This window comes from Phyllostomus hastatus, unplaced genomic scaffold (genome assembly GCF_019186645.2).
Source record: "Phyllostomus hastatus isolate PE091 unplaced genomic scaffold, TTU_PhHast_1.1 phas_contig_196, whole genome shotgun sequence".
NCBI lineage: Eukaryota > Metazoa > Chordata > Mammalia > Chiroptera > Phyllostomidae > Phyllostomus > Phyllostomus hastatus.
In genome coordinates this window covers 1,936,331-1,958,648 of record NW_025333709.1, presented here as the reverse complement: position 1 = coordinate 1,958,648, position 22,318 = coordinate 1,936,331, and the positions used below count along the sequence as shown (strand labels likewise).

At 66.8% G+C, this 22,318-nt stretch overlaps 1 protein-coding gene across 1 annotated transcript in view; it reads left to right on the top strand.

Annotated features, from left to right (window-relative positions):
• Positions 1 to 22,084, top strand: part of HTRA3 (HtrA serine peptidase 3) — a 29,138-nt gene extending 7,054 nt beyond the window's left edge. Inside the window, exons 2-9 of the mRNA XM_045834086.1 lie at positions 4,876 to 4,975; positions 7,334 to 7,556; positions 8,418 to 8,612; positions 9,238 to 9,270; positions 10,827 to 10,941; positions 17,603 to 17,651; positions 19,335 to 19,430; positions 21,157 to 22,084. Of these exons, the coding sequence (XP_045690042.1) occupies positions 4,876 to 4,975; positions 7,334 to 7,556; positions 8,418 to 8,612; positions 9,238 to 9,270; positions 10,827 to 10,941; positions 17,603 to 17,651; positions 19,335 to 19,430; positions 21,157 to 21,322 (977 nt within the window). The 3' untranslated portion in view covers positions 21,323 to 22,084. The remainder of the gene's footprint in view (positions 1 to 4,875; positions 4,976 to 7,333; positions 7,557 to 8,417; positions 8,613 to 9,237; positions 9,271 to 10,826; positions 10,942 to 17,602; positions 17,652 to 19,334; positions 19,431 to 21,156) is intronic.
• Positions 22,085 to 22,318: the final 234 nt, after the last annotated feature.

Here is a 22,318-nt window from a genome sequence, read left to right as displayed (position 1 = left end):
GAGCCCCGGGAGGGGGGGGGGCTCCTGGGGCTCCACAGCCTGGCTTCATGGGGGGTGGGGCCTGGGGTGGGTGCTAGTGGGCCCTGCTCCCCTGTCCCTGGAGGACATCCAGGCACCCCCTGCTCACCCACTCGTCTCGCATTCTCTCGCTGCCCTCCGCTGTGAGTCAGGGACACTCGGGCCGCGGGGACAGATGGAGGAGCCGGCCGTGGGGAGAGGGCAGAGGGCAGAGACGGGCCACTGAGCCTCCTGAGTCAGGCCAGCTCCCGAGAGGAAGTGTGTGTTGTCCGGCCTCGGGCCTGGAGGGGCGAGGGGCAGGGCCAAGGCCAGGGGCCCCCCGGAGCCAGTGTGCTCAGGGGGGACAGAGCCGGGGGGCCGGGGACAGTGGCCGCAGGCAGGGCCGCAGCTCTGCAGGGGACCTGGACCCCCGGGGGCTTGAGGGTGCTGCTGAGACGTGGCCGCCTGGCCTGCAGGCTGTGGTCACTATCACGGGCAGACGGGCATGGCCTGGGACCTCGTGGTCACCCACAGACGGCCCCTCCGTCCCCAGGCGGTGGCTAACCACTGGGTGACATGAGTCTTCTGGGTGTCTGGAGCGGGGGACAGAGGGGCCCCGTGCACTGGGGGCCGGGGGCGGAATGGGGGTGGCGTGCACAGTTGGTCTGTGGTGGTCCAGGGCTGCGGGGTGCACGGCCCGCTCGGCAGTACCCAGGGGGCCCTCGGGGGTGCGCGCCTCGGTTTCCCCATCTGTCCCAGGCAGTCAGGACTGTCCAGAGCTGGCACGGAGCGAGCTCACCTCGGGGTGGGCACTGTCCCCTAGCCCTCCGGGGGGCCGGGCCAGCCATGCAGGGTTAGCTGCCGCGGCAGGTGGAGCCCCAGCCCCGGTCTCTCCCTCCTTCCCCAAGGGGGTGGGGGGCCCTTACTCTCCCCGGAGGCGCCTCAGGACACCTGGCCTGGTGGCTCTCCTCTGACAAGTTCCTCCCGGCTGAGACGCCCAAGGCCTGCGGATCAGTTTATTTTTGAAAAGAAAAAAAAAAAAATGCAGCAGCAGCAGCTGAGTCTGGTCGAGACTGACTGTTGACTTCAGAGCTTTGGCTCGAGGACGGGGTGGGGCGGGGGCCGCCCGCCCCCCAAGTAAACAAACAGTCTGCTTCCCGGCCGGCCGCCCGCGGGGCCCGAGGTTTTCATGTGGAAAGTGGCAGTGGGAACCGGGTCCTCCCTCCCCACTGATTCAGGGGTGATTCATCTGTGTGTGGGGGAGACGCACCAGGAACCGGGCCCTTCCCCCAGCCCTCCCCGCGCCCCTCCCCCGCCGCCATCCGCTTAAAGGGCCAGGGCCTGGCTGAGTCCCTTTCACCAGCTGGCTGCTGACCTGGGAGCCCCAAGGGGTGCTTCGGGTCCTGGGGTCTGGGAGGGCGCAGGTCAGTGGGACCTTGGGCCACTGCCAGGCCTGTCCCCACCCCCACCCAGAGTTGCCTCCAGCCTCAGTGTCCTGGGACGGAACCTGACCGTGACACCGAGCCTGGGAGGCTGCTGCTCCCGCAAGACCGGCTGGCTCTGTGGTGGGGCCTGCAGACCTGCCATGTGCTGGGTCAGAGGGTCAAGGGCAGCAGCCTGCCCTCCCTGCCCAGCAGCACCCCCCCCACCACCGCCCTGCTCCCATCCTTCCGAAGTGAAGTGTTGGCAGGCCCCGCCTGCTTGTGCTGGGTCCCCGGGGAGGCAGACCCGGAAGGCGCTGGTTCCCGGGCGGGAGGTGCCTCGCCAGCTTCTCCCCGGGGACAGGGTGCCGCAGCGCCCGGCCTTTGCCGCTTCTGCCCTGGCCCCGGCCCCCACCCCCCACCAGGATTTCCTCCCTCTCCTTTCTATCTTTTCAGCTGCATTTGCATCTATTTGCCTGTGATGGAGAATCGGGAAGGCCCGTGAAAGAGAAAACCACTCCTAATGCCCCTTTCCCCAAGTAGCCACCGGGAAATATTTTGATGTTTCCCGCCAGCCTTTTACTTCTGGGTGTTTATCTGACCGAGGGTGATTGATTTAAAAAACAAAACCATCACGTGGGAAATTGAGGGTCGCCTGTTCTAAGTGGTCTCTGGAGAGACCACCTCAGAAGAACAGCGTCCGGCAGAGGCCCCCCCTCCCCTCCACGCCATCCTGGTCTCCGGCAGCACCGGGTCAGGGCCTCAGCGGCCAAGGCGCTGTGTGGCCGCCCTGGACCCGTGGGACCTGGGGGTGGACAGCCCCACGCCTCAGGGGCTTCCAGCCCCGGTGTCGGAGCCACTGAGGGCCAGGAGGAGGCCACGTGGGAACGTGGCCTTTTCTGATCGGACGTGCGGTTCTCTCGTGTGAGCCACGCAAGGCCCCGTTCCGGGTCAGCCCCATCCACCCGCAGCTGCCTTCACACGGGATGCTGGGCCCTCGCGTGTACCGCTCCGCTGCCCGGTGCGCCGTTCCAGGCCTGGGTCAAGGGCACCCCTGGGCTCCCCTCTGTCCACTCACTGGCCACACCGCTGCGTGTGGCCGGTCACAGGCTGCACCAGCACAAGGTGTGCGCGTGGAAGGCACTCGGCATGCGCGGGTGGAGCACACTGCACACGAGAGCCAGTGCTTTGGGGGGGGCGGTGTGCTGGGGGCCTGGGCAGGGAGACCCTCGTTCTGACCGGGAGAAGTCTGCTGGAGGGCTGCCTGGAGGAGGTGGGATGTGGACTGTGCCCAGGACAGGCTGGAGCGTCTTGGGAGGGAGAAGTGGGGAGCGGTCCTTGCACGTGGAGGTGGAGTGGTGAGTGATAGAGCAGAAACTCGGGGTACATGGCCCAGCAGGTGTCACAGTGGGAGCAGGTGACGCCTGGCCTCACCCACCTGGGACTGCCCACCTGGGACGGCCTGCCCCAGCACAACGGGGGTGGGGGGGCATGAGCCTCAGGCTGGGGTGAGTCAAGCCCCCGTATGTATGGGAGAGTTGCAGAACCCTCCCACCCCCACCAGCCTGGCTTTGGGATCCTCCAGGGCCCCGGGCCATGGGGATGGCCTGGTGGGGGGCGTCTTGTTGGAGACAGACCTGGACAGGGAGCGGGGCCTGGCTGGCTCCCCTCCTTCTGCCTGGAGGCGTGGAGGCAGGTACGGTTCCCAGGGCCCCGGGCAGGCGGACGGAGCTGGGCTGCCTGACCGGCAGCCTCACCCCAGGGTGCCCGGGAGGGTAAGCCACCCCGCGTGGGGCAGCCGTGCCGAGCACCCGTGTGAGCTGGGAGCCCGGAGCCCCGGCGCGGAGAGGGCCCTGCTGCTGGGCTGCCTGGTAACCCGCCTCCGACCTTCCCCCGCCCCACCAGGGGGTCTGCCTCTAGGAGGAAGGCGCTGGGCACCGTGGCCCCTGGCTGCCCGCCGCAGGCCCGTCACGGAGCCGGGAGGTGGCTGGCAGCGGGACCCGTCTCCTGGGCCGGCGGCCTTTGATTTTGGGCTGTCGGATGCTCCATGGCCAGTGCCCACGGGCTGCTCGAGGCAGAGTCGAAGGGTCGGTGGGTGGGCCCTCCTCGCCACCCCGGACGCAGAGACCGGGGCTGGCGCTCCTATGGGCCCTGAGTCCCAGATCACACTTCACGGGCAGTCAGGGCCTTGGAGGGTACGGGGTGGGGCGTGAGGGGCCCCTAAGGAGGGGAGCCTGGCTCTCCTCTCACCCGATGTGTGTCTTTGGGACAGAGGGTTCCTCTCACTGGGCCTCAGTGTCCCCACGTTGAGGATGGAGGGCCATCCCTGGCTGCCTCTGACCAGCCGGAACGTTCGTTGGGACACGGGGAGGGGCTGCGTTTGCTGTTGCTGGGCGCGGCGGCGGGCCCGGGCCAGCTCCCGCGGCCACACGCAGCATCTCCCCCTCCCTTGGGACAACCCGGAGAGCCGGCTCTCTCTCCACCCCGACGCTCGGTCACTGCCGGGGGTCGGCGGGAGAGGCAGCAGCTGCCACACTGGACGGGACGGGCTGGGCCCGCTCTGCTCACCAACGGCAGGGTGGCAGGATGGGTGATGGCGTCCCCAGCAGGGGGCTTCACGCAGAGCAAATCGCAGACCGTGCCAGATTCCACGGGCGGGGGCAGGGGGTCTTCAGCCTCATTTTTAGATGCAGAGTCGAGGCTCAGAGAGGGTAAGCGATTTGCCCGAAGCTGCACAGCCGGGAAGTGGCCGTGCCAGCCACCGGGCCTGGGCGTGCGGGGGGCGCACGGCCCAAGGCTCTCTCCGGGCTGTGGGACCAGTGCTGGGGCTCCAGATAGTGCCCGTCACCGGCAGGGGCCCAGGGGACCTCGGCACAGGCCTGAGCAGGGGGACGGGGGGCCCGGGCCCCGCGCCAACAGCGTACCTCCAGCCTGCGGTCCCAGGAGGCGACAGGGCTGCTGCTGACGGCAGCAGAAATCTGAGCCGGGGAAGGTTCCAGAGAAGTGTGTGAGCAGCTTGGCAAAAGTCAGGCTGGGGTGGGGCCAAGTGAAATGCAGACCCCCCCCCTCGGGCCCCAGCAGGTCAGCTGGGGCAGCTCAGGGGGGAGGACCCCAGGGCAGGGGCGGGGCCGGGTCCCGGGGCCCAGTGTTGCCGGGCGGGTGACCGAAGCGCTGGGGGCCCGGGGGACCAGCCTAGATCTGCCCCAGCTGCCTGTCAGCGCTGTGCCGCCCAGGGCCAGTGCATTAGCCTGTCTGAACCTCCTCTCCCGGCTGGCCAGGCGGCCTCCAGGGAGGCGGCGTCAGGGAGCTCGGCATTAACAGTTCGGGGTTAGAGCGAGGCCCGTTCCCGATCTGTGGGGTGTCCCCAAAGGGCCGTGAACCCAGGGGATCTTGGGGGGCTAGGCTCTGGGCAGTGTCTGGGACTCACGGAGGCCCCGGGTCCTTCCTGCCAGTGCAGGTCTCCACAAGCTGAGCAGCCCGCGGTACAAGTTCAACTTCATCGCTGACGTGGTGGAAAAGATCGCGCCCTCGGTGGTCCACATCGAGCTCTTCCTCAGGTGCGTGGAGTCCCTGCCCCGTCCGAGGCGTCCCCTCCGTCGGCCGAGGCCCAGACCGAACTCCATGCTGGCACTGGGCGGGGGGGGGGGGCAGTGGGAGCCAGAGCGGGCTGGGGTCAGGCGAACCCGGCCCAGACCCCCGGACGTGGGCAGCGGCCTCGACCCCCACGGGGCCGTAGGTGCTGGCCGGTGCATGATTCTTTTCAGGCGTGCGAACAACCCACTTTACTGAGCAGCTACTATGTGCATCCCAGAGGGGCGGCGGAGGAGAGCTTGGTGACTGGGTGTGGTCCCTGGCCCCGGCACAGGGTCACCCGCTCACTGGGCCCGAGCGTGTTCAGCGGGAGCCCTGGTCACTGGGCGTCGCCGCCCCATCTCTGGAGGGCGGGCACGGTACCCACCGGCAGCTCCACAGGGGCGAGCGGGCGGGAGGCAGGAGCCCAGCCCCGTCAGAGCAGCGGTCCCCTCGGACACCTCCCATGTGTCCCCACTGCGGCGGCTGCTTTGCCCACCTTTCTCAGACAGCCCTGAGCTGGGCCCCCCCTTAGATGAGAGAGAGCCGGGCACCCGTGGGACTCACCCTGAGCGCCAGGCCCAGGCCACCTCCCGGTGCCTGCGCCCCAGGACCTTCCATTCTCTCTCCCACGGCACCTGCCCATGCCTGCCCCCCCAGAGTAGGCCGTCGTGTCCCCGTCTCCCGCCTGTGGGAGCGGGGCCTGGGCCCTTCCCCGGGCCCGCAGAGCTGCTGAGTTCCCCGGTGGGGGTGGGGGGTAGGACCGGGCTCCCCTGGCCTCAGAGCCGGGCCCCGCCCTCTGCCCCACTCTGAGCCCCCAGGGGCGTTTCTGTGGGTCCCAGACCCGGAGACGTGTCATTGAGGGAATCACCACTGGACAAGTGCTAAGTGGCACTTGTGCTAGGTCCCTGGCCCCGCAGGTGACTTGGACCGGGGCGGGGCTCGCCTCTGCAGAGGGCCCCGGGCCCCGGGCCCTGAGCCAGCTCGCCGCTGACTGCAGCCCAGCCGGCGGCGGCGGCGGCTCTGTGTCAGCCTCGGAGGCCGGCGTCCTAGGGTTGGGGGCCAGATCCCAGACACAGACGAGATCCCAGACAGGGCGAGACAGTCACCGAGCGGGGAAGTCTCCACTGTGGCCCCAGCCCGGGTGAGCGGGCCCCTGGGCCGCCCCAGGCAGACCCTTCCGCAGACACCAGGCCCTGCCTGCCAGCCAGGCGGGCGCCGGCGCTGGTGGGAGGTCCCAAGATGCGGCCCCGCCCAGGGCGCACACGGGGCCGGGCGGACACAGGCTGCGGTCGCCTGAGAGGGGGTCCTGTGAGTCCCCAGGATGCCAGGCTCACACCCCCGTTCTGCCCTTTGCCGGCCTGGCCCCGGCAAGTGGCTCAAGTCTCTGGGCCTCAGTTTCCCCACCTGTGAACTGGAGACCTACCCACCTCATAGGGCACCCACCAGGAGCAGTGAGTGGCTTCGTCCCTGGTTCTCAGGGAATGCCTGCTGGTGCTAGCTGCTGGCACTGGTCCTGCCCAGCACAGACTCACTTCCCTGAGACATCCCACCCACCTTTCCCTTGCACGATCTTCTTCTCCCTCATTCTGCAAAGCTGCCTCCCACGCCGAGGCCCTGCCCCCACCCCGCCCTGGAGGAGGCCGTGGGCTTCATCAGTCCGGCAGGCTGCCTCCCTCTGCTCCCGGACGGGCCGTGGCTCCCACTCTGAGGGCTGGGCATCGTCCCACGTCCCTTGCTCCTCGTGCCCCTGCGTCCTCAGAAGCATGGCGAGGTGTGGCACTCCCTGAGCGGAGCCCGCCACCCGCACTGCTGGGCCGCCCCAGTGGGAGTGCGCCCCCCACCCCAGTGCTTGCCCTCACTCTGCAGTCGGAGCTCGGGGACACTCACATGCCTGGGGACCTGCTGGGGACTGCCCCTGCTGCCTCCAGGGCTGCAGGCCCCGGGCCCCCCACCCCGCGCAGAGTGGGGATTGCTGTCACCCCGTTTCCCAGATGGGGAGGCCGGGGCTCAGAGAGGCGAGGCGCGGCGACCCGCCCACGGGCAGGCAGGTAAGCGGGGCCGCACCTGTGATTAGCACCCCAGTCGGTCTGGCTCCGGTGTCTTGCTGTCAGAGCGGCGCGTGTCAGCTGTGTCATCACAGGTCTGACGCGGTGGCCCCCGTGTCTCGCCCGGCAAATTGCAGGTCTGCCATTACTGCCCCTCCCGGGGGCTGTGGAATGGGACAGACTCCGTGACCCGGCCAAGGCCACGGCCAGGAAGCAAAAGAGTCCGCGTTGGGACTTTGGCGTTGGGGGGGGGCCCGAGAGGGAGACCCGGCCATCACTGTGTCCCCCCCGCCACAGGCACCCGCTGTTCGGCCGCAACGTGCCCCTGTCCAGCGGCTCCGGCTTCATCATGTCGGAGGCCGGCCTGATCCTCACCAACGCCCACGTGGTGTCCAGCTCCAACACCGTGTCGGGCCGGCAGCAGCTCAAGGTGCAGCTGCAGAGCGGGGACACCTACGAGGCCACCATCAAAGACATAGACAAGAAGTCGGACATCGCCACCATCAAGATCTACCCCCACGTGAGTGGGCGGTGGGGGCGGATGGGCTGGGGGACCCCCCCCCCGGGCACCAGAGCATAGGGACTCGGCAGCCCGACCACGCCGCGGACAGCTGCAGGGACCGGGCCCCAGGGACCGGCAGCGTGCATGGCTGCGGGTCAGGTCGGACGAGCACGAGCCTGCTGGCCGCTGCCCACAGGCACCGCCACGCAGGGGTCCTCCGAGGCCCAGGGCCGCAGTCCGCTTCCCCGGGCCACCGCAGGGGTGCAGCCATGCTGTGGGTGAGACGCAGGCTGGTGGGGAACCCTTGGGATGTACGTCCTGTCCCTGCACCTCCAGCCTGGTCTCCCAGCAGCCGTGAAGGCTGCGGTGAGGCCCCCGTGACCTGGGCACAGCCGTCTGCAGTCCCTCCTCGAACAGCTTTTCATCTCGGGGGGGATTCCAGACAGGGGGAGGCCTTGCAGCTGGGGGGGTCTGTATGTGGTGCACCTTCGGGGGGTGGGGTACACAGGGCTTCCGTCAGGTTTTCAGAGAGACCTGGGACCAACCAGTGGGCTTGGAGGCCTCGGAGGCCCAGCTGGACCCGGTGTGCTCCCTCCCTGTGATGGACCCTGAGGTCCAGCCCTGGACGCCCTGCAGTCGTGGGCGGGCTCCACGGGGGCCAGCCTGGGCCCCTCCTGTTCACTGTGGGCTGGCGGGAGGCCAGCCTGGCCTTGGTGTGTGCTGGGGACCCTCCTTGGCCTTCACCCTGACGGCTGCACCAGCTGCTGTGGGACCGCCCCGCGGGGGGGGGGGGGCGCCCGGCCGTGGTCTGGCTGTGGTCCATCCACCGAAGGCGCTCTGCTGAGCCTCCCTCCTGAGCCCTCCCCTCCCCCACCCCAGAAAAAGCTCCCAGCGCTGCTGCTGGGCCGCTCGGCAGACCTGCGGCCCGGCGAGTTCGTGGTGGCCATCGGCAGCCCCTTCGCGCTGCAGAACACGGTGACCACGGGCATCGTCAGCACGGCCCAGCGGGACGGCAGGGAGCTGGGCCTCCGGGACTCGGACATGGACTACGTCCAGACGGACGCCATCATCAACGTGAGTCGGTCCCCGCCCCCCCCCGGGGTCCGCTGTCCCAGGGCCCACCCCGTCACTGCTGGCGTCCGCTTGCTAGAAAGTCCCGTCGTGCCGGTCGGCCCCCGGAGTTAGAGGTGGGGACAGCCCTCCAGGATGCGGAGGCGCAGCCACGCCCCCGGGTCATCTTTGCCCGAAGGCGCCCGGCCGCATTTTTGTGGGTGGCCGTGTGCTGGATGGCCCAGTGCACTCTGGCCAGACCCAGAGAGGCAGCTGTGGCTGGGGCGCTCCACCGGGGGGGTGGGCCTCTGTCCAGGCTCCTGAGGCCGCAGGATGGGAATCAGGGCCCCTCCTGCCCCGGCCCCAGGGGCTGAGCCTGGCGGGATACTGGCAGGATACTGGTGGTCCAAGCAGAGAGCGCTGCCCGGGTCAGACCCGAACCTCGGCCCACTGTCCACTTGGCCTCTGCGGGCCTCAGCGGTCGTATCTGTGAGCTGGGGGGTGGCGACGAGGCCTCTCTCCGTGCCGGTGGGGTGAGATCTGGCCACGTCCCCGGCAGCCGTTGGAGTGAGAGCTGGAGGGGACAGGCTCTGGGATGCTTGGTCGGGGCTCAGGGCTCGGCTGATGCTGTGTCTCCTCCCCACCACAGTACGGGAACTCCGGGGGACCGCTGGTGAACCTGGTGAGTGTCTCCGGGGCGGCCTCTAGCTTTCGGGGCTCACGTGGAGGGGGGGTGGCTTCGGGGCGGGGCTGACGGTTCGGGAAGCAGCTGAGTGGCAGGACAGGAAAACGTGACCCAGCCCGTGCTGCCCTGAACCCCACCCCGTGCCCCCCAGGAACGCGGTGGCTGTCAGAGGAATCGGGGGGATGGGGGCAGCAGCCGCCAGGCTGGGGCCAAGTGCCCATCGGGGACCTGGGGCTGTGGGGACACCCGGCGGGGTCCGTCACCCCCCTGGACCCCCGGCCTTGAGCTTACGTGCAAGATGAGGGGTCGTCCCCCATCCCACTCGTGCCCCTCGAGTCCCCTCCCCCCGTCTGTCCTGGGCCCACCCCCAAGGCAGCCTCGTTCTCGTCCCAGGCGAGACGTCCAGAACGAGTCAGGAACTGGGTTCGAAGCCCCTGGGCCCCGGGAACGGTCACCCCGCAGCCCCTGCCTGGGGAGCTCCCGCCACGGGCACGCCCAAGCGCCGTGTGAGGGGCAGGGAGAGCGCCCCGGAGGGACGCCGGGCGGGGAGACCTTGCAGCTGACAGGGGACCGGGGGGAGGGCTTCCTGGAGGAAGAAGCATCTCGCCTGGGCTGTGGAGAGGCAGGAGAGAGATGCTGAGGAGGAGGGCACGGCGGGGCACGGGTGGGGGCCCGGTCAGGCGCTGCGGCTGGAGAGGCAGGGTGGGAGGGAGCAGACGACTGGATGGTGGGGTTCACGCTGCACCCCGAGAAGCCCCGCAGGCCTGTAGCAGGGTGCGTCCCACTGCTGTTCGAGAAAGCTCCTGCGGGTGGGCTTCCAGTGGGAGTCCAGGACGCGGTGGGGGTGGGCAAACAGGGCCAATGAGAGAGCCCGGACCCTCCTGCCAGAGGCCCAGGCAGGGGCCACGCGCTCAGGGGACCAGGAGACGGAGTGTGCCTTGGTCCAAAGCTCCGCCCCCGAAGGTGGCCCCCCGGGAGCCGGCCAGGAAGCCGCCCCCGGGAGGGGCAGGAACACAGTCCAGGGACACGTGTGTCAGGCCGTGGGGTCAGCCTTCCCAGGGGCACGGGGTCCCTGGTGGCCAGGGCGCATTCGGCCCAAGACACCAGCTGGGGGGTCAGGGTGGGAGGCCAGTTCCAAACAGACGGACCTGCAAGAGGGGGCATTCTACGGAGCTTCCCCCCAGGCCCCACCCGCCTCCGCCCGCCCCCAGAGGGGAGGGACAGAGGGGCCCCGGTCCCCACAGTCCCTGTCACATCCCTCTCTGGGCTCCGGTCCCTCTGGACACCGCCCGGGGGTGTCTGCGGCCAGTGGCCGACACGCTCCAGGGAGGGAGGAGGGGTCGGGTGAGGGGGAAAACGGTGGGACAGTCGGGGGCCCCCGACCCAGGTGTGAGCACAAGAATGCCCGTCCAGGACCGTGTCCACACTGTCCCGGAGCCGCCTCAGGCCAGGCATGCCGGCCAGGCCAGCTCTGGACACCGCGCCGCGCAGGTGGGGGCAGCGGCTGCCTGCGCTGCCGCTGTGACCGCCTGCTCTGCCCTCCCCACACCCAGGATGGCGAGGTCATCGGCATCAACACCCTCAAGGTCACGGCCGGCATCTCCTTCGCCATCCCCTCCGACCGCATCGTGCAGTTCCTGACGGAGTTCCAGGACAAGCAGGCCAAAGGTAGAGGGGGCCCCCCTCCCCCCGGGGCCGGCGGGGGCCAGGGCTGGGGCCTCCTGCCCCCCCACGGACGCCCTTCCCCCTTCTCACGTCACGGCCACGTCCACCACCTGCCCCACTACACAGTCCGGGGAGCTCTACCTCCCCTCCCACCCCAGCTGCTCGGGCTGCCTGAGTCTGCACTGACTGCTCCGTCGTTGTCAGAGCCTGGGGCCTCCTTCCTCCCACCCGTCCATCCACCACCCATCCATCCATCCACCACCCATCCATCCACTACCCACCCATCCATCCACCACCCACCATCCATCCATCCACCACCCACCCATCCACCATCCACCATCCATCCATCCACCATCCACCCATCCACCACCCACCCCTCCCACCATCCCTAAGCACCTCCTCTTTCTGTCCTCTGGCCGTGCGGACAGCCAGGTGGGGCAGCCTGCACTCCAGGAGAGGGGAGCCCTTCCCCGATCCTTAGAAGTCACCCTCCTCTCAGCCTCCATCTCCTTACCCCGTCCACCTGGGGATGGCCAGCCCACCCTGGGCACTCGTTATGGCCACGAGCATCCACCCGGGAGAGGCCTGGACGGGCACAGATGACTCTCCCTAGTGAGGGCATGCCCAGAGGAGGGTCGAATTTCTGGTCTCGGGACCCTTCCTGATGGTCTCACCTTCCCACCTTGCTTTTCCATTTTGTCTCTTGCCCACCTGGCCCACCTGGCCCACCTGGCCCACCCCTGACTCAGCCCCAACACTCACACCATCACGTTGCTTCCCTGTCTCCTCCCAGCCCTCTCACTAGCAGTTCACTGAGGGCAGGGGGTCTCCCGCATGCCCGCCCCACCCTCCACCCCTCCGCCTGCCAAGCACACAGCACCCAGTACGGCCAGGACTGGTGCCGTGAGGACCGGTCCCGTGAAGAACTGCTGTCGAGGACTCTGTCTGGCCATCGGGGTCCCTTGTGTGAAGGTGGCCTGGAGCCAGGGCGGGGCCAGAAGCCGAGGGCTTCTGTGGGTCAGAGGCACCCACCAACCCCTGAGCCCTTTTCTCCTCGGCTGCTCAGAAGCTCAGAATGGGACCCGGGGCTGCATCTTTGTCGCCGTCGTAGCCTCGATTCTCCCTCTAGTAACTGAGCCTTCCTGTGGGATTATCTTCTGCTCCGGGGTGACTTTGACCTTGGCTGCCTTCCCGGAGGCCCGCAGAGCTGCGCTTTGCACAGAGTGGGGGGCAGGTCCCTGTGTCGTTGGGTGTGGGGTGACAGCGTCCTCCCTCTTCCTGCCTCTGCTCCTCGTCGCTCTGGGACAGGAGCCGCCAGGGGCCGGGCTCGCTCCCTGGTTGCACGGGGACTGTCCCTGTCAGCGCCGACCTCCACCCAGACCCCCAGGGAACACTCGCCCCGTCCTCAGAGCTGGCCCCTGCCCCAGGCCCTGTGGACTGGTCAGAGGGTCCAGTAAACCTTAGCCGGATGACCGAGTCTGTCACTGAACATCCTCTGGTGTCCCCTTTCGCTTTTCTAGAAATAAATGATCTAAATCCAGTTCATCTAAAGTTCTTTAAAACAAGCTTTCTTTCCATTAAATAAGGGGACGTTAGTTAAGGTTCACCTCTGGTTCCTGTCCACAGGGTTGGGGTGCAGGAGTCTCCGGGGGGCCTTCACAGTCAGAGGGGCTGGTTTGGGGGCTGTTGCATTGCTGGGGCCCAGGACCCCAGGGGTCTCTGGGAGTCCAGCCAGCCTTAGGACTGGGGAGTTTGAGCTCATGGCGCTGGGCACCACCTCGGTGACGGTGGGGGACGGCCCCTCAGGGGTCGCCTCCGGCCCGGGGAGGGGAGCCTGCATCTCCGATGGGCTGGTCCCTGTGGCCGGGAGCGGAGACAGAGCTGCAGGGAATCCCGGGGGTAGGGCACCGGGAAGAAGGGGTCCGAATGCACACCCCTGGTCCCCGGGTCACACTTGCTGGAGTCTCAAGTCCGTCCCAAGCAGAGGAGGGGCAGAGGGGGCAGGAGCCGGGCCGGGGAGGGGGAGGGGCCGGGTTCTGGACCCAGTGCTTGGGTCCGCTGGGCTGCAGCCGCCGCGACCGCCTCTTCCAAAGCGTGACCCTGGGGTTAGAGCGAAGCTGCCCAGTGGCCAGTGCCTGTTGGGGGCAGGATGACGGGCCGAGGCCCCCACCCTGGGCTGGGCCCCTTTCCTCTGAGGACCCATCCAGTGTCATGGCTGTAGTTGCCACGGAGAAAGGGACACCCCCGCGCCCCCCCCACATCTGTCTCCGAGGGGCCCTCTCCCCCAGCTCCGGACTGGGATGGATGTGGCTGTGGGCGTCTCCACTCCGGGCACGCCCTGTCGCCTCCCCCGTGCTCAGTCTCCGCTCTGCCCCCCCCTCGCACCCCCCACACCTGCACGCAGCCCCCCCGCCTGCGGGCCTGTCCCTCCCGCACCCGCCCCGTCCCAGTCTCCAGTCCCGCCACTGGGTCCGGCCACCAGGGCCGCTGATCAGGCTGACGGCCTCCTCTCCACTCCCGTGCCACTGCCCCTCCCCCCGCAGACACCCCCCGCCCCCCCCCAGTTCTCTGCGGGAACCGCTCCAGGCTCCACCTCACTGTGTGTGTATGGGGGGGGGGCCCTGAGGCCACCTCCGGCCCAGGCGACGTCAGGCCCCCACCCTCCCTGACCTCATCTCCCACCGGGCTCCGTCTGTGACGCTGGTGAACCGTCTGTTAAACAGTTTGTCCGTTTACAGAGTTAGGGCTGCCGGGGCAGTGTTCTTAGGATGTCTTCAGAGTTCTTCATACCTTCTGGGTGGGACGACGCCCCCTTTATCAGCCGCACGAGTGCACGTTTGTTTCCCTCTGGCCGGTGGCTCGTCTTCCCGCTCTCTCACCCGCCTCTGAGGAGCGGGAGTCCTGCCGACACGGACCCGGTCTGAGCCGCCGCGTGTCCGAACGGGCTGCGTCCCGGTGGGGTCCGGCGGGGTGTGCGGGAAAGCTCTGCTGCCTGGAGGTCAGAGGATTTTCTCCGTGTGTCCGCCTGGAAGTGTCCCTCTCCGGGGCTCTCGGTTTTGGACTATGATGCCCATCCAGTCTTTGAATTAATTTTGCAGAGTACGCACCAGCGTTCTTTCCTCTGCCCTGGGTGTTCAGTTGTCCCAGCGCCATCTGTTGAAGAGATCACCCTTTCTCCACGGAACTGCCTTGGCAGCTCGGAAGGCAATGAAACACGCACGTTCTGTTCCAGGTGTCTGTCTGTCTGTCCCTCCTTACGTCAGCATCCGGCCGTCCTGGTTGCTGGAGCTTTACGATCAGCCCTGCAGCAGGCGGGCCTGCCCCACCGTGTCTTTCAAAGTTGTTTTGGTTCTTCCAGTCCTTCAATTTCTGCATGGATCTTATTTATTTTTTTAATGGTTTTTAATTTATTTGTAGACAGAGGGGAAGGGAGGGAGAGAGAGAGAGAAACATCAGTGTGTGATTGCCTCTTGGGTGCCCCCTGTTGGGGACCTGGCCCAAAACCCAGGCCTGTGCCCTGACTGGGAATCGAACCAGCGACCCTTTGGTTCTCAGGCCGGCGCTCAATCCACTGAGCCACACCAGCCAGGGCTCCATATGGATTTTAGAATCAGTGTGTCAGTTTCCACCCCCAAACCATGCTGATAGTTTGATTGGAGTTCCGCTGAATATAAATTACCTAAATCCAGTTAATCTAAAGTTCTTTAAAACAAGCCTTCTTTCCTTTAAATCACGGGGACATTAGTTAAGGTTCACCTCTTGTTCCTGTCCAGGGGGTTGGGGTACAGGAGTCTCTGGGGGGGCCTTTACGATCAGAGGGGCCACCATGCTGGTTTGGGGGCTGCCAGGGCCCAGGGGTCTCTGGGGGTCCAGCCAGCCTTAGGACTGGGGAGTTTGAGCCCGTGGCACTGGGCGCTGAGGGGCGTCTGCCCTCGGTGACGGTGGGGGATGGCCCTTCAGGGGTCACCTCCGGCCCGGGGAGGGGAGCCTGCATCTCCGACGGGCTGGAATGGGGGAGAGCTGGCATCGCGGCTGCCCTGCATCTCCTGACGCTCGGACGCAGGCTGTGTCCCCTCCGGTCCCGCGCCCTCCGGCCACTCTCAGCGCTGTGTTCCGGCTCCCCATGTACGAGAGCCGGACTGCCTCGGCCTGATTCCTGCACATTTCAGAGTTCCGAGGCTCTAGTACATGAGACAGTCCTAAAACTTTCAGTTTCTGGTCGTCTGTCACTAGAATGCACAAATAAAATGGATTTTTGTACATTGATTCCCCAGAGACCCTGCCACCGTGATGATAACTCATTCGTTCTAGTGGATTTCGAAGATTCTACCGCTTGTCTGTGCAGACGACTACCCGGTCTGTGCATGTGGACGGTTTTCCTTCTTCCGGTCCAACCTGAGCGCCTGCTGACTTTTTAAAGTCGCGTGGCCCCGCCCCACGCCGGTGCCCGACCGTGTAATCGGACCAGACACAGTCTTGGGTGGGGGGAGGCGGACCCTCAGGGGAAGGGCTCAGTCTCTCCAGCCTGGGCCTCGTCTTCAGGTGACAGTCACAAGTCCCGGCTGTCACCTGTGCCCCTGGCTGCCCCGCTCCCACGACTCCCTCCCGGACTTGGTCCATTTGCTAGAGCAGCGCAGGGAACCCAGGAAAGCAGCTCACTTCCTAGGTCCGCTGTTTACTGTCGCAGGGTACCACTCGGGGACCGCCCAGTGGGAGGGCGGCCCAGGGCAGGGCAGGGGGGGAGAGCATGGAGCATCCATGCCGTCTGGGGGCACAGCCCTGCCAGCACCCCCACCTGCTCACCAACCCAGAAGCTCCCTGAACCCATCCTTTTGGGTTTTATGGAGGCCTCATTGCATGGGCCTGACTGGTTAACTCACTGGCCCTTGGCGATTCCTTCAACCTCCCACCCCTCCCCCTACCCCTCCCCAGAAGTCAGGTGGTGGGGCTGAAGCTCCAACCCTCTAATCACCGGATTGGTTCTCCCGACAACAGCCCCCATCCCTAGGGCCTCCCCTCAATGACCTGAAGTCAGAGGTGGCTGAGAGGGACTGGTCAGGAATGACAGAAACCCACTTGTCTTTGACAGCCCTGGGGCCAACTTCAAGAGCTGGGAGCAAAAGCTGCCCCAGGTCCCCTAGGGAATCACAGAAGTTTTAGGAAAGGTGCTGGAGGCTCAGGAAACCACGGCCTCCAGCAACCAAGACCAGACTGCGCCCTTCTTACCAAACACCTCGAGGTATCGTGAAGTAGCCTCTCGTTGTCAGCTCTGCAGGGACGTTTGCGCAGAAGCGATGCTGTTTCTGTCTTAAACGTTCGGTGCCGTCTCCCGCGGGACCGTCGGGCCCGGTGTGTCCCCGCGGGGAGGTGTTGAACTATGACTTCGATTTCTTCAGCAGAGACAGGGCCCGTCAGGGTGCCCGTGTCTTCTCGGGGGAGCTTCGGTTACGTGGGAATTGTAAGAAATCTGGACACTGTGTCTTCGTTGTCCGACTTACTGGTGTGAGGTTGCTGATAACAGCCTCTGACCACGCTCTCACAGCCGTGGGATCTGTCGTGGTGTCGCCTTCCCCGCTCCTGGGACTGAGAACTGCACGTTTCTCTCTGTCCGGCCAGTTGGCCTGAAGTCTCATCGGTTTTACTGGTCTCAGGGAATCGGCTTTCGGTTTTCGCTCATGTTCTGTGTGGTGTTTCTGTTCCCTGTTTCCTGGGTTTCTGCGTTTCATTCTTTCCCTTCTTCTGCTTGCTTTGGGTTTCATCTGATCGTCTTCTAGTGTTCGAGATGGAAGCTGAGATCTGAGATCTGTCTTCTTTCCTGGCTGCGGCGTTTCCGGTGCTACGGTTTCCCTCCGAGTACCGCTTTGCCCGCACCCCACCGATTCGGATAAGTCCTGTTTTCACTTTTATTTAATTTAAAACACTTTCTAACTTCCCTTTTGGTTCTTCTTTGAATATGAGTTATTTAGACGTGCGTAATAAGTGATTAGGAACTTTTCTATTACTGATTTCTCATCTAATTCCATTGCAGTCAGAGAGCTTACTTTTATAACACGGAATTTTAAAAATACACTGAGGCTTGTCCTTCGGTTCTGAATATGTACGTGTCATTTCCGGGTCCAGAGCCCCAGCTGCGTCACCGGCTAGGGTGGCTGGGGAGAGCGGGGGCGGGGGGGGGCTCCTAGAGGGTCGTGTGTGTGGTGCTCCAGCCAGAGGGCCGGGCACACAGTCAGTGCCCGCTGGGCATGCGGGTTCACGCCGATATTTGGGGGGCAGGCAGGGGAGGTGGCACGTTCGGACCTGAGCAAGGGCGGTCTGGGGAGCCCACGGGGTGGAGGCTGGAGAGGAGAACCCCGCCGGCCCCCGGGGGTTGGGCGTGGAACGCTGAGGGAGAGCCCATGTCGCAGCCAATGTGGTTGGTCGGATGGTGTGGTGGGGGGCGTGAAGCCAGCAGGTGGAGCCGGGACGTCTCCCGGCCTCAGAGCAGCCGCGAGGAGGGGCGGCCCCGGTGCCTGAGCCCATGGCGGCGGGGAGGGGGTGCTGACCGTGGCAGGCAGGACGCGTCTGTGCTCCCTGCTCCTGTGCCTGGGGGGAGCCTCCGCCCCGGCCCCCCCTCCCGCCCCCACGCGGTTCTAACCGGGCCCCGCCGTGCCCCCTTCCCTCCCAGACTGGAAGAAGCGCTTCATCGGCATACGGATGAGGACCATCACGCCCAGGTGAGCCTGCACGCCGCCCCGCCACACTGCCCCACCGTGGCCCCAGACGCTGGCCGCCTGCAGGTGCTCCCGGGGGCCTGGCTCGGGCCGGTCCCTCTGCCTGGAGCGCCCCTGCCCCTCGGCCCGGTGGGCGCCTTCGGCTCCCCCACCCCCCAGGACGTCATTCAGGTGCCCCTCCTCTGGAAAGCCTCCTGGGTCTAGTTTCCTGTGGCGACCGTAGCAAAGTCCCATATACCTGCCTTAAAACCACAGAAAACTCATTTTCTCCCAGTTCTGAAAGCCCGAAGTTCAAAACCGAGGCACTGGCAGCTCCATGATCCCCCCTGAGACTCTTAGGAGTGTCCTTCCTGCCTCTCCCAGCTCCCGGTGGCTCCCGGGGCTCCCGGGGTCGTAGCTGCATCACCCCCATCTCCGCCTCTGGCTTCGTGTGGCCCCTCCCCTCCCCGTGCATCCGCTTCCAGACACCCTCCTCTGCCTCTTAGGAAAACACCAGCCATTGGGTTCGAGGCCCCGCCTAAGCCAGGACGGTCTCATTTGGGGACCCTCAGCCAATTACATCCGCACAGTCTCTGTTTCCAACCAGGTCCCGTTCGGAGGTTCTGGGCAGACCTGAATTTTAGGGGGCACTATTCCCCCTGCACAGGCTGCTCAGGCGGGCCCAGGGGCCTCCCGTTGGCGGGCAGAGCGCGCGCTCCCCCCACCCCGGGCGTCGCATTGGTCCCGTGGGGTTGGAGCTGCCCGTTTGTGGCCCCCAGGCCACCGTGCCCACAAGCTCCTTGGGAGCGAGGACCGCGGCCCGCCCCGCCCTCTGCTGCCCCCGGACCCAAGCTGCCGCAGAGCGCAGAGCGGGCTCCCAGAAGCCCTGAGAAGGGAAGGGAGGGCGGGATGGGGGAGGGAGGGGGCCAGGGAGGGAGGAAACCGTGCAGCAGCTCGGGGGGCTGGAGAGGAAAGGGGTCACCGTGGTGGGGGGCCCTGGGGAGCACTGAGTCTCACTTGGCGACGACGCCCTCACGCCCACGCCGGGCCCCAAACGACTGTCCCTCCTGTTCCTGTTTCGGCGGCAGCGGGTCCAGGGAGCAAATCTGCCGGCAGCCCCCGGTCAGGACGACACACCAACTTCCCTTTCACAGGCATTCTTTCTCCCTCTCTCCCGTGTCCACCCGTCCATCTGTCCACCCGTCCATCTGTCCACCCGTCCATCACAGCGCCTGTCCAGTCCTCTGTCCATCCCATGGGGGCAAGGCCTGTGGCTCACTCCCCGAGTTCGTCCATCCCTGCTCCCTTCTCTCCATTTATCTTTCCCTTCCCCCTCCCCTCCCCTCCCCCTCCCCTCCCCTTCCCCCTCCCCTCCCCCCTCCCCCCTCCCACCCATCCATCTGAGCACCCATCCCTCTACCTTTCCTCCTTCCTCCCTCTCGCTCACCCCCCGCCCCCTCCTCCCCTCTGTCCACCGCCCTCCTCTCCACACTTCTCCCCATCTGCCTTCACTGAGGGCTCTCTTGAGGAGCCCGCATGGAGGAGGGGTCCCAGGTGGGCCAACGGCAATGCGGAGTGGCCTGCGGCAGGGCAGGGCAAGGCAGGGTGGGGCCCCGAGGAGGCTGCTGGCCTGGCCAAGGGGCACGGAGGGGCCGCTCTGCGCCTTCGAGGCTCAGGGAGGGGCCGCCCCACGGGCTGTCTTCGCAGTCTGGTGGAGGAGCTGAAGGCCAGCAACCCGGACTTCCCGGAGGTCAGCAGCGGCATTTACGTGCAGGAGGTCGCTCCGAATTCACCGTCTCAGAGGTGGGCCACAGGGAGGTCGGTGGTGGGGAACAGGGAGGCTGCGTGGGAGGCGGTCGGACACCCCGGGGGGCGGGGCCTGTGCCGGGCCCGCCTCCCTGACCTGGAGCTTCCCAGCGGGGACGCCGCGCGGAAGTGGCCGCAGGGACTCCGGCCAGGCCTGGCAGCCAGGGGTGGGCTGGAGAGGTGACCTGTCCCACAGAGTGTTGTCCGTGCCCTTCCGCGGCCTGAATGTCCCCTGTCCTGGGGGGAGGCAGAGCAGGGGAGCCCCCACCCCTCCCACGCCGAGAACCAGCCTGGCTCTCGTTAGCCCGGTGGCTGGCCTGGGTCTGTTCTCTCACCCGCAAAGCCGACGCGCCCCGGCCTGCTCCCTCCGCCCCGGGAGGCGTCTCGGCCAAGTGCTGGAGAAGGGTTGGACGGGCAGCACCATGCGCGAAGGCCCACAGGCAGCGAGGTCTCCGTGCGCGGACAGGGGCGGTCCAGGCCCCTAGGAGGGCTCTGAGCAAGCCCCGCCCCCTTCCTTTGGCCGGGTCACCCTTCGGGGCCGTCGGTGGGCGGGCAGGACCCGTGGTCCTGCACTGTCGGTCTGGGAGCTGGAGACAGTCCCCGCTGGGGTCCGGGGCTGCTCGGAGGGGCGACCACGGGGTGTGGGCGTGGACAGGAGCCCAGCAGCAGGCCCCCACCTCCACGGCCCCTCATCCCAGCAGGGCCCCTGATGCTTCCACCCACGGTGCTGCTCCAGGAGGCCGTGCTGGACTAGCGGCCCCTCATGTCCTTCTTTTTTTTTTTTTTTATTTTTAAAAAAGATTTTATGTATTTATTTTTAGACAGAGGGGAAGGGAGGGAGAAAGAGAGGGAGAGAAACATCAATGTGTGTTTGCCTCTCATGCGCCTCCTCCTGGGGACCTGGCCCACAAGCCAGGCATGTGCCCTGACTGGGAATTGAACCCGAGCCCTTTGGTTCCCAGCTGGTGCTCAGTCCACTGAGCCGCACCAGCCAGGCCCTTGCGTCCTTCTGTGGTGAGCGTGGAGCCCACAGCCCCGCCCACTGCCGGCCGGCTGGAACACTGTCCAACTACAGATCCAGGAGGCCCAGGGGTGACCCCCCCGACGCCGGCCCTTTATTCAGAGCCCCTGCGCTCTGAACTCAGCAGGGCGGTTAGCGAGAGCGGCCCCACGCGCCGGGCACCCCAAGAGCGGGGTGCTGCTCTCACCCCACTTCCCACACAGGGACACGGAGGCTTAGAGCAGTCACCCTCGTGGCCATGTGGCTGGCACTATTGACCAGACGCTGGGCCACCGTGCCACCCTGCCGGCCTCCCCCTCCCCGGGGGGTGGGGGGGTCAAGGTCACAGCGAGTCGGGCGCGGAGGGAGGCAGCCCAGCACACTCCGCCTCTTCTGCCGCCGCCGCTGCCGCAGCGACTGTGACGGCTTTGGGACCGACTCCCCGGGCCTCCCCGCCGGCTGCAGGTGCGGGGACCCAGGCTCCCAGGGGCTGCGTGCCGGGCCCAGAGCAGTCCAGCCGGGCAGGCCGCAGCCGGGACTGGAATCTGCCCTTCCGAGGGAAGGAAGGAGCAGGCGTGTCCGTCCGTGATCTGGGGGGCCACCCTCGCAGTCAGGCACCGTCTGGCCTGTTGGTCGAAAGGGCTCCCTTCAATGACCGGTGCCGGGAAGCCCCCCGGGCCTGGGCGGGGCTGCGCGGTGACCACGCGTCTCTCCCGTCGGCAGAGGGGGCATCCAAGATGGCGACATCATCGTCAAGGTCAACGGGCGCCCGCTGACGGACTCGAGCGAGCTGCAGGAGGCCGTGCTGACCGAGTCCCCGCTGCTGCTGGAGGTGCGGCGGGGAAACGACGACCTCCTCTTCAACATCGCGCCCGAGGTGGTGCTGTGAAGCCGGGGCGCTGCCCAGCGCCCGGGCCCGTGGCCGCACGCAGACAGGTGCCAGCCGAGGGGTTCCGTTGGGAGCCAGCGCCTCGGCGGGGCCAGGACGAGGGACCGAAGTCGGTCCTCAGCAGAGCCGGTGGCCTCCTCTTGCCGCCCCCACCCCAGGGACAGAGCCGCAGCCTGGGCTCGGGCCAGGGGTCCAAACTCAGCCTCAGGGAGTGACAGCTCCCGAACCATGGTGCCCGTGGGGGCAGCCCCAGGTCCTCCACGTACAAACGCTCCCACCCAAGAGCCACCTTCCCAGTTCTCGGGATCCTGTACGATGAGTCCGATTCTTGGAGAGGCGCCTCTGTAGTCCCCAGAAGTCCACCCTCTCTCCCGCCTTCCTGCGTCTGCGCCGCGTACCTCTGTCTGGCCTGAGCCCCTGCTCCCAAGCCCCCCTGGCTTGGCAGGCCTGGCCTGGAGCAGGCACCGAAGGGACACCCCCTGGCTGCCCGGCAGGGCCCTGTGGCTGGCGGTGCGGAGCCCTCCCCTGCGGGAGAGAAGCCAGGAAGGCTTCTCGTGCTCCTGGAAGGCGATCCCGAGGGGTGGGCAGAGGGAGTTGGGACCCGGGGGGCGGGGCTGCCAGGACGGAGCCCCCAGGAGCGGCAGCGGCGGCGGGAGGCACCTGCTCTGTGCAGCCCCGGGTGAATCTGTGCGCTTTGCTGTACAATTGACCCCCACGTGGCTTGTATTGTGTTTCTCTACTGTATGAAAATTAAAGTTTACAAGCACATGGTCCTTAGCCAGCAGGGGTGTTTGAGGCCACCAGCCACCGCTTCTCTGGGGACTCAGAGCGGTGGGCATGGGTGCCCCCTGGGGTCTTGGCGTCTCCCTGGTGCCGGAGGAATGGAGGCTGCCGAGCACCAGGCACGTTCTCGGAGTGCGGGGAAAGGTGCGGGCCTGACAACTGGTCCCCGCTGTGCTGTGTGTGCAGCTCGGGGGGGCGGGTGCCGAGACCCCC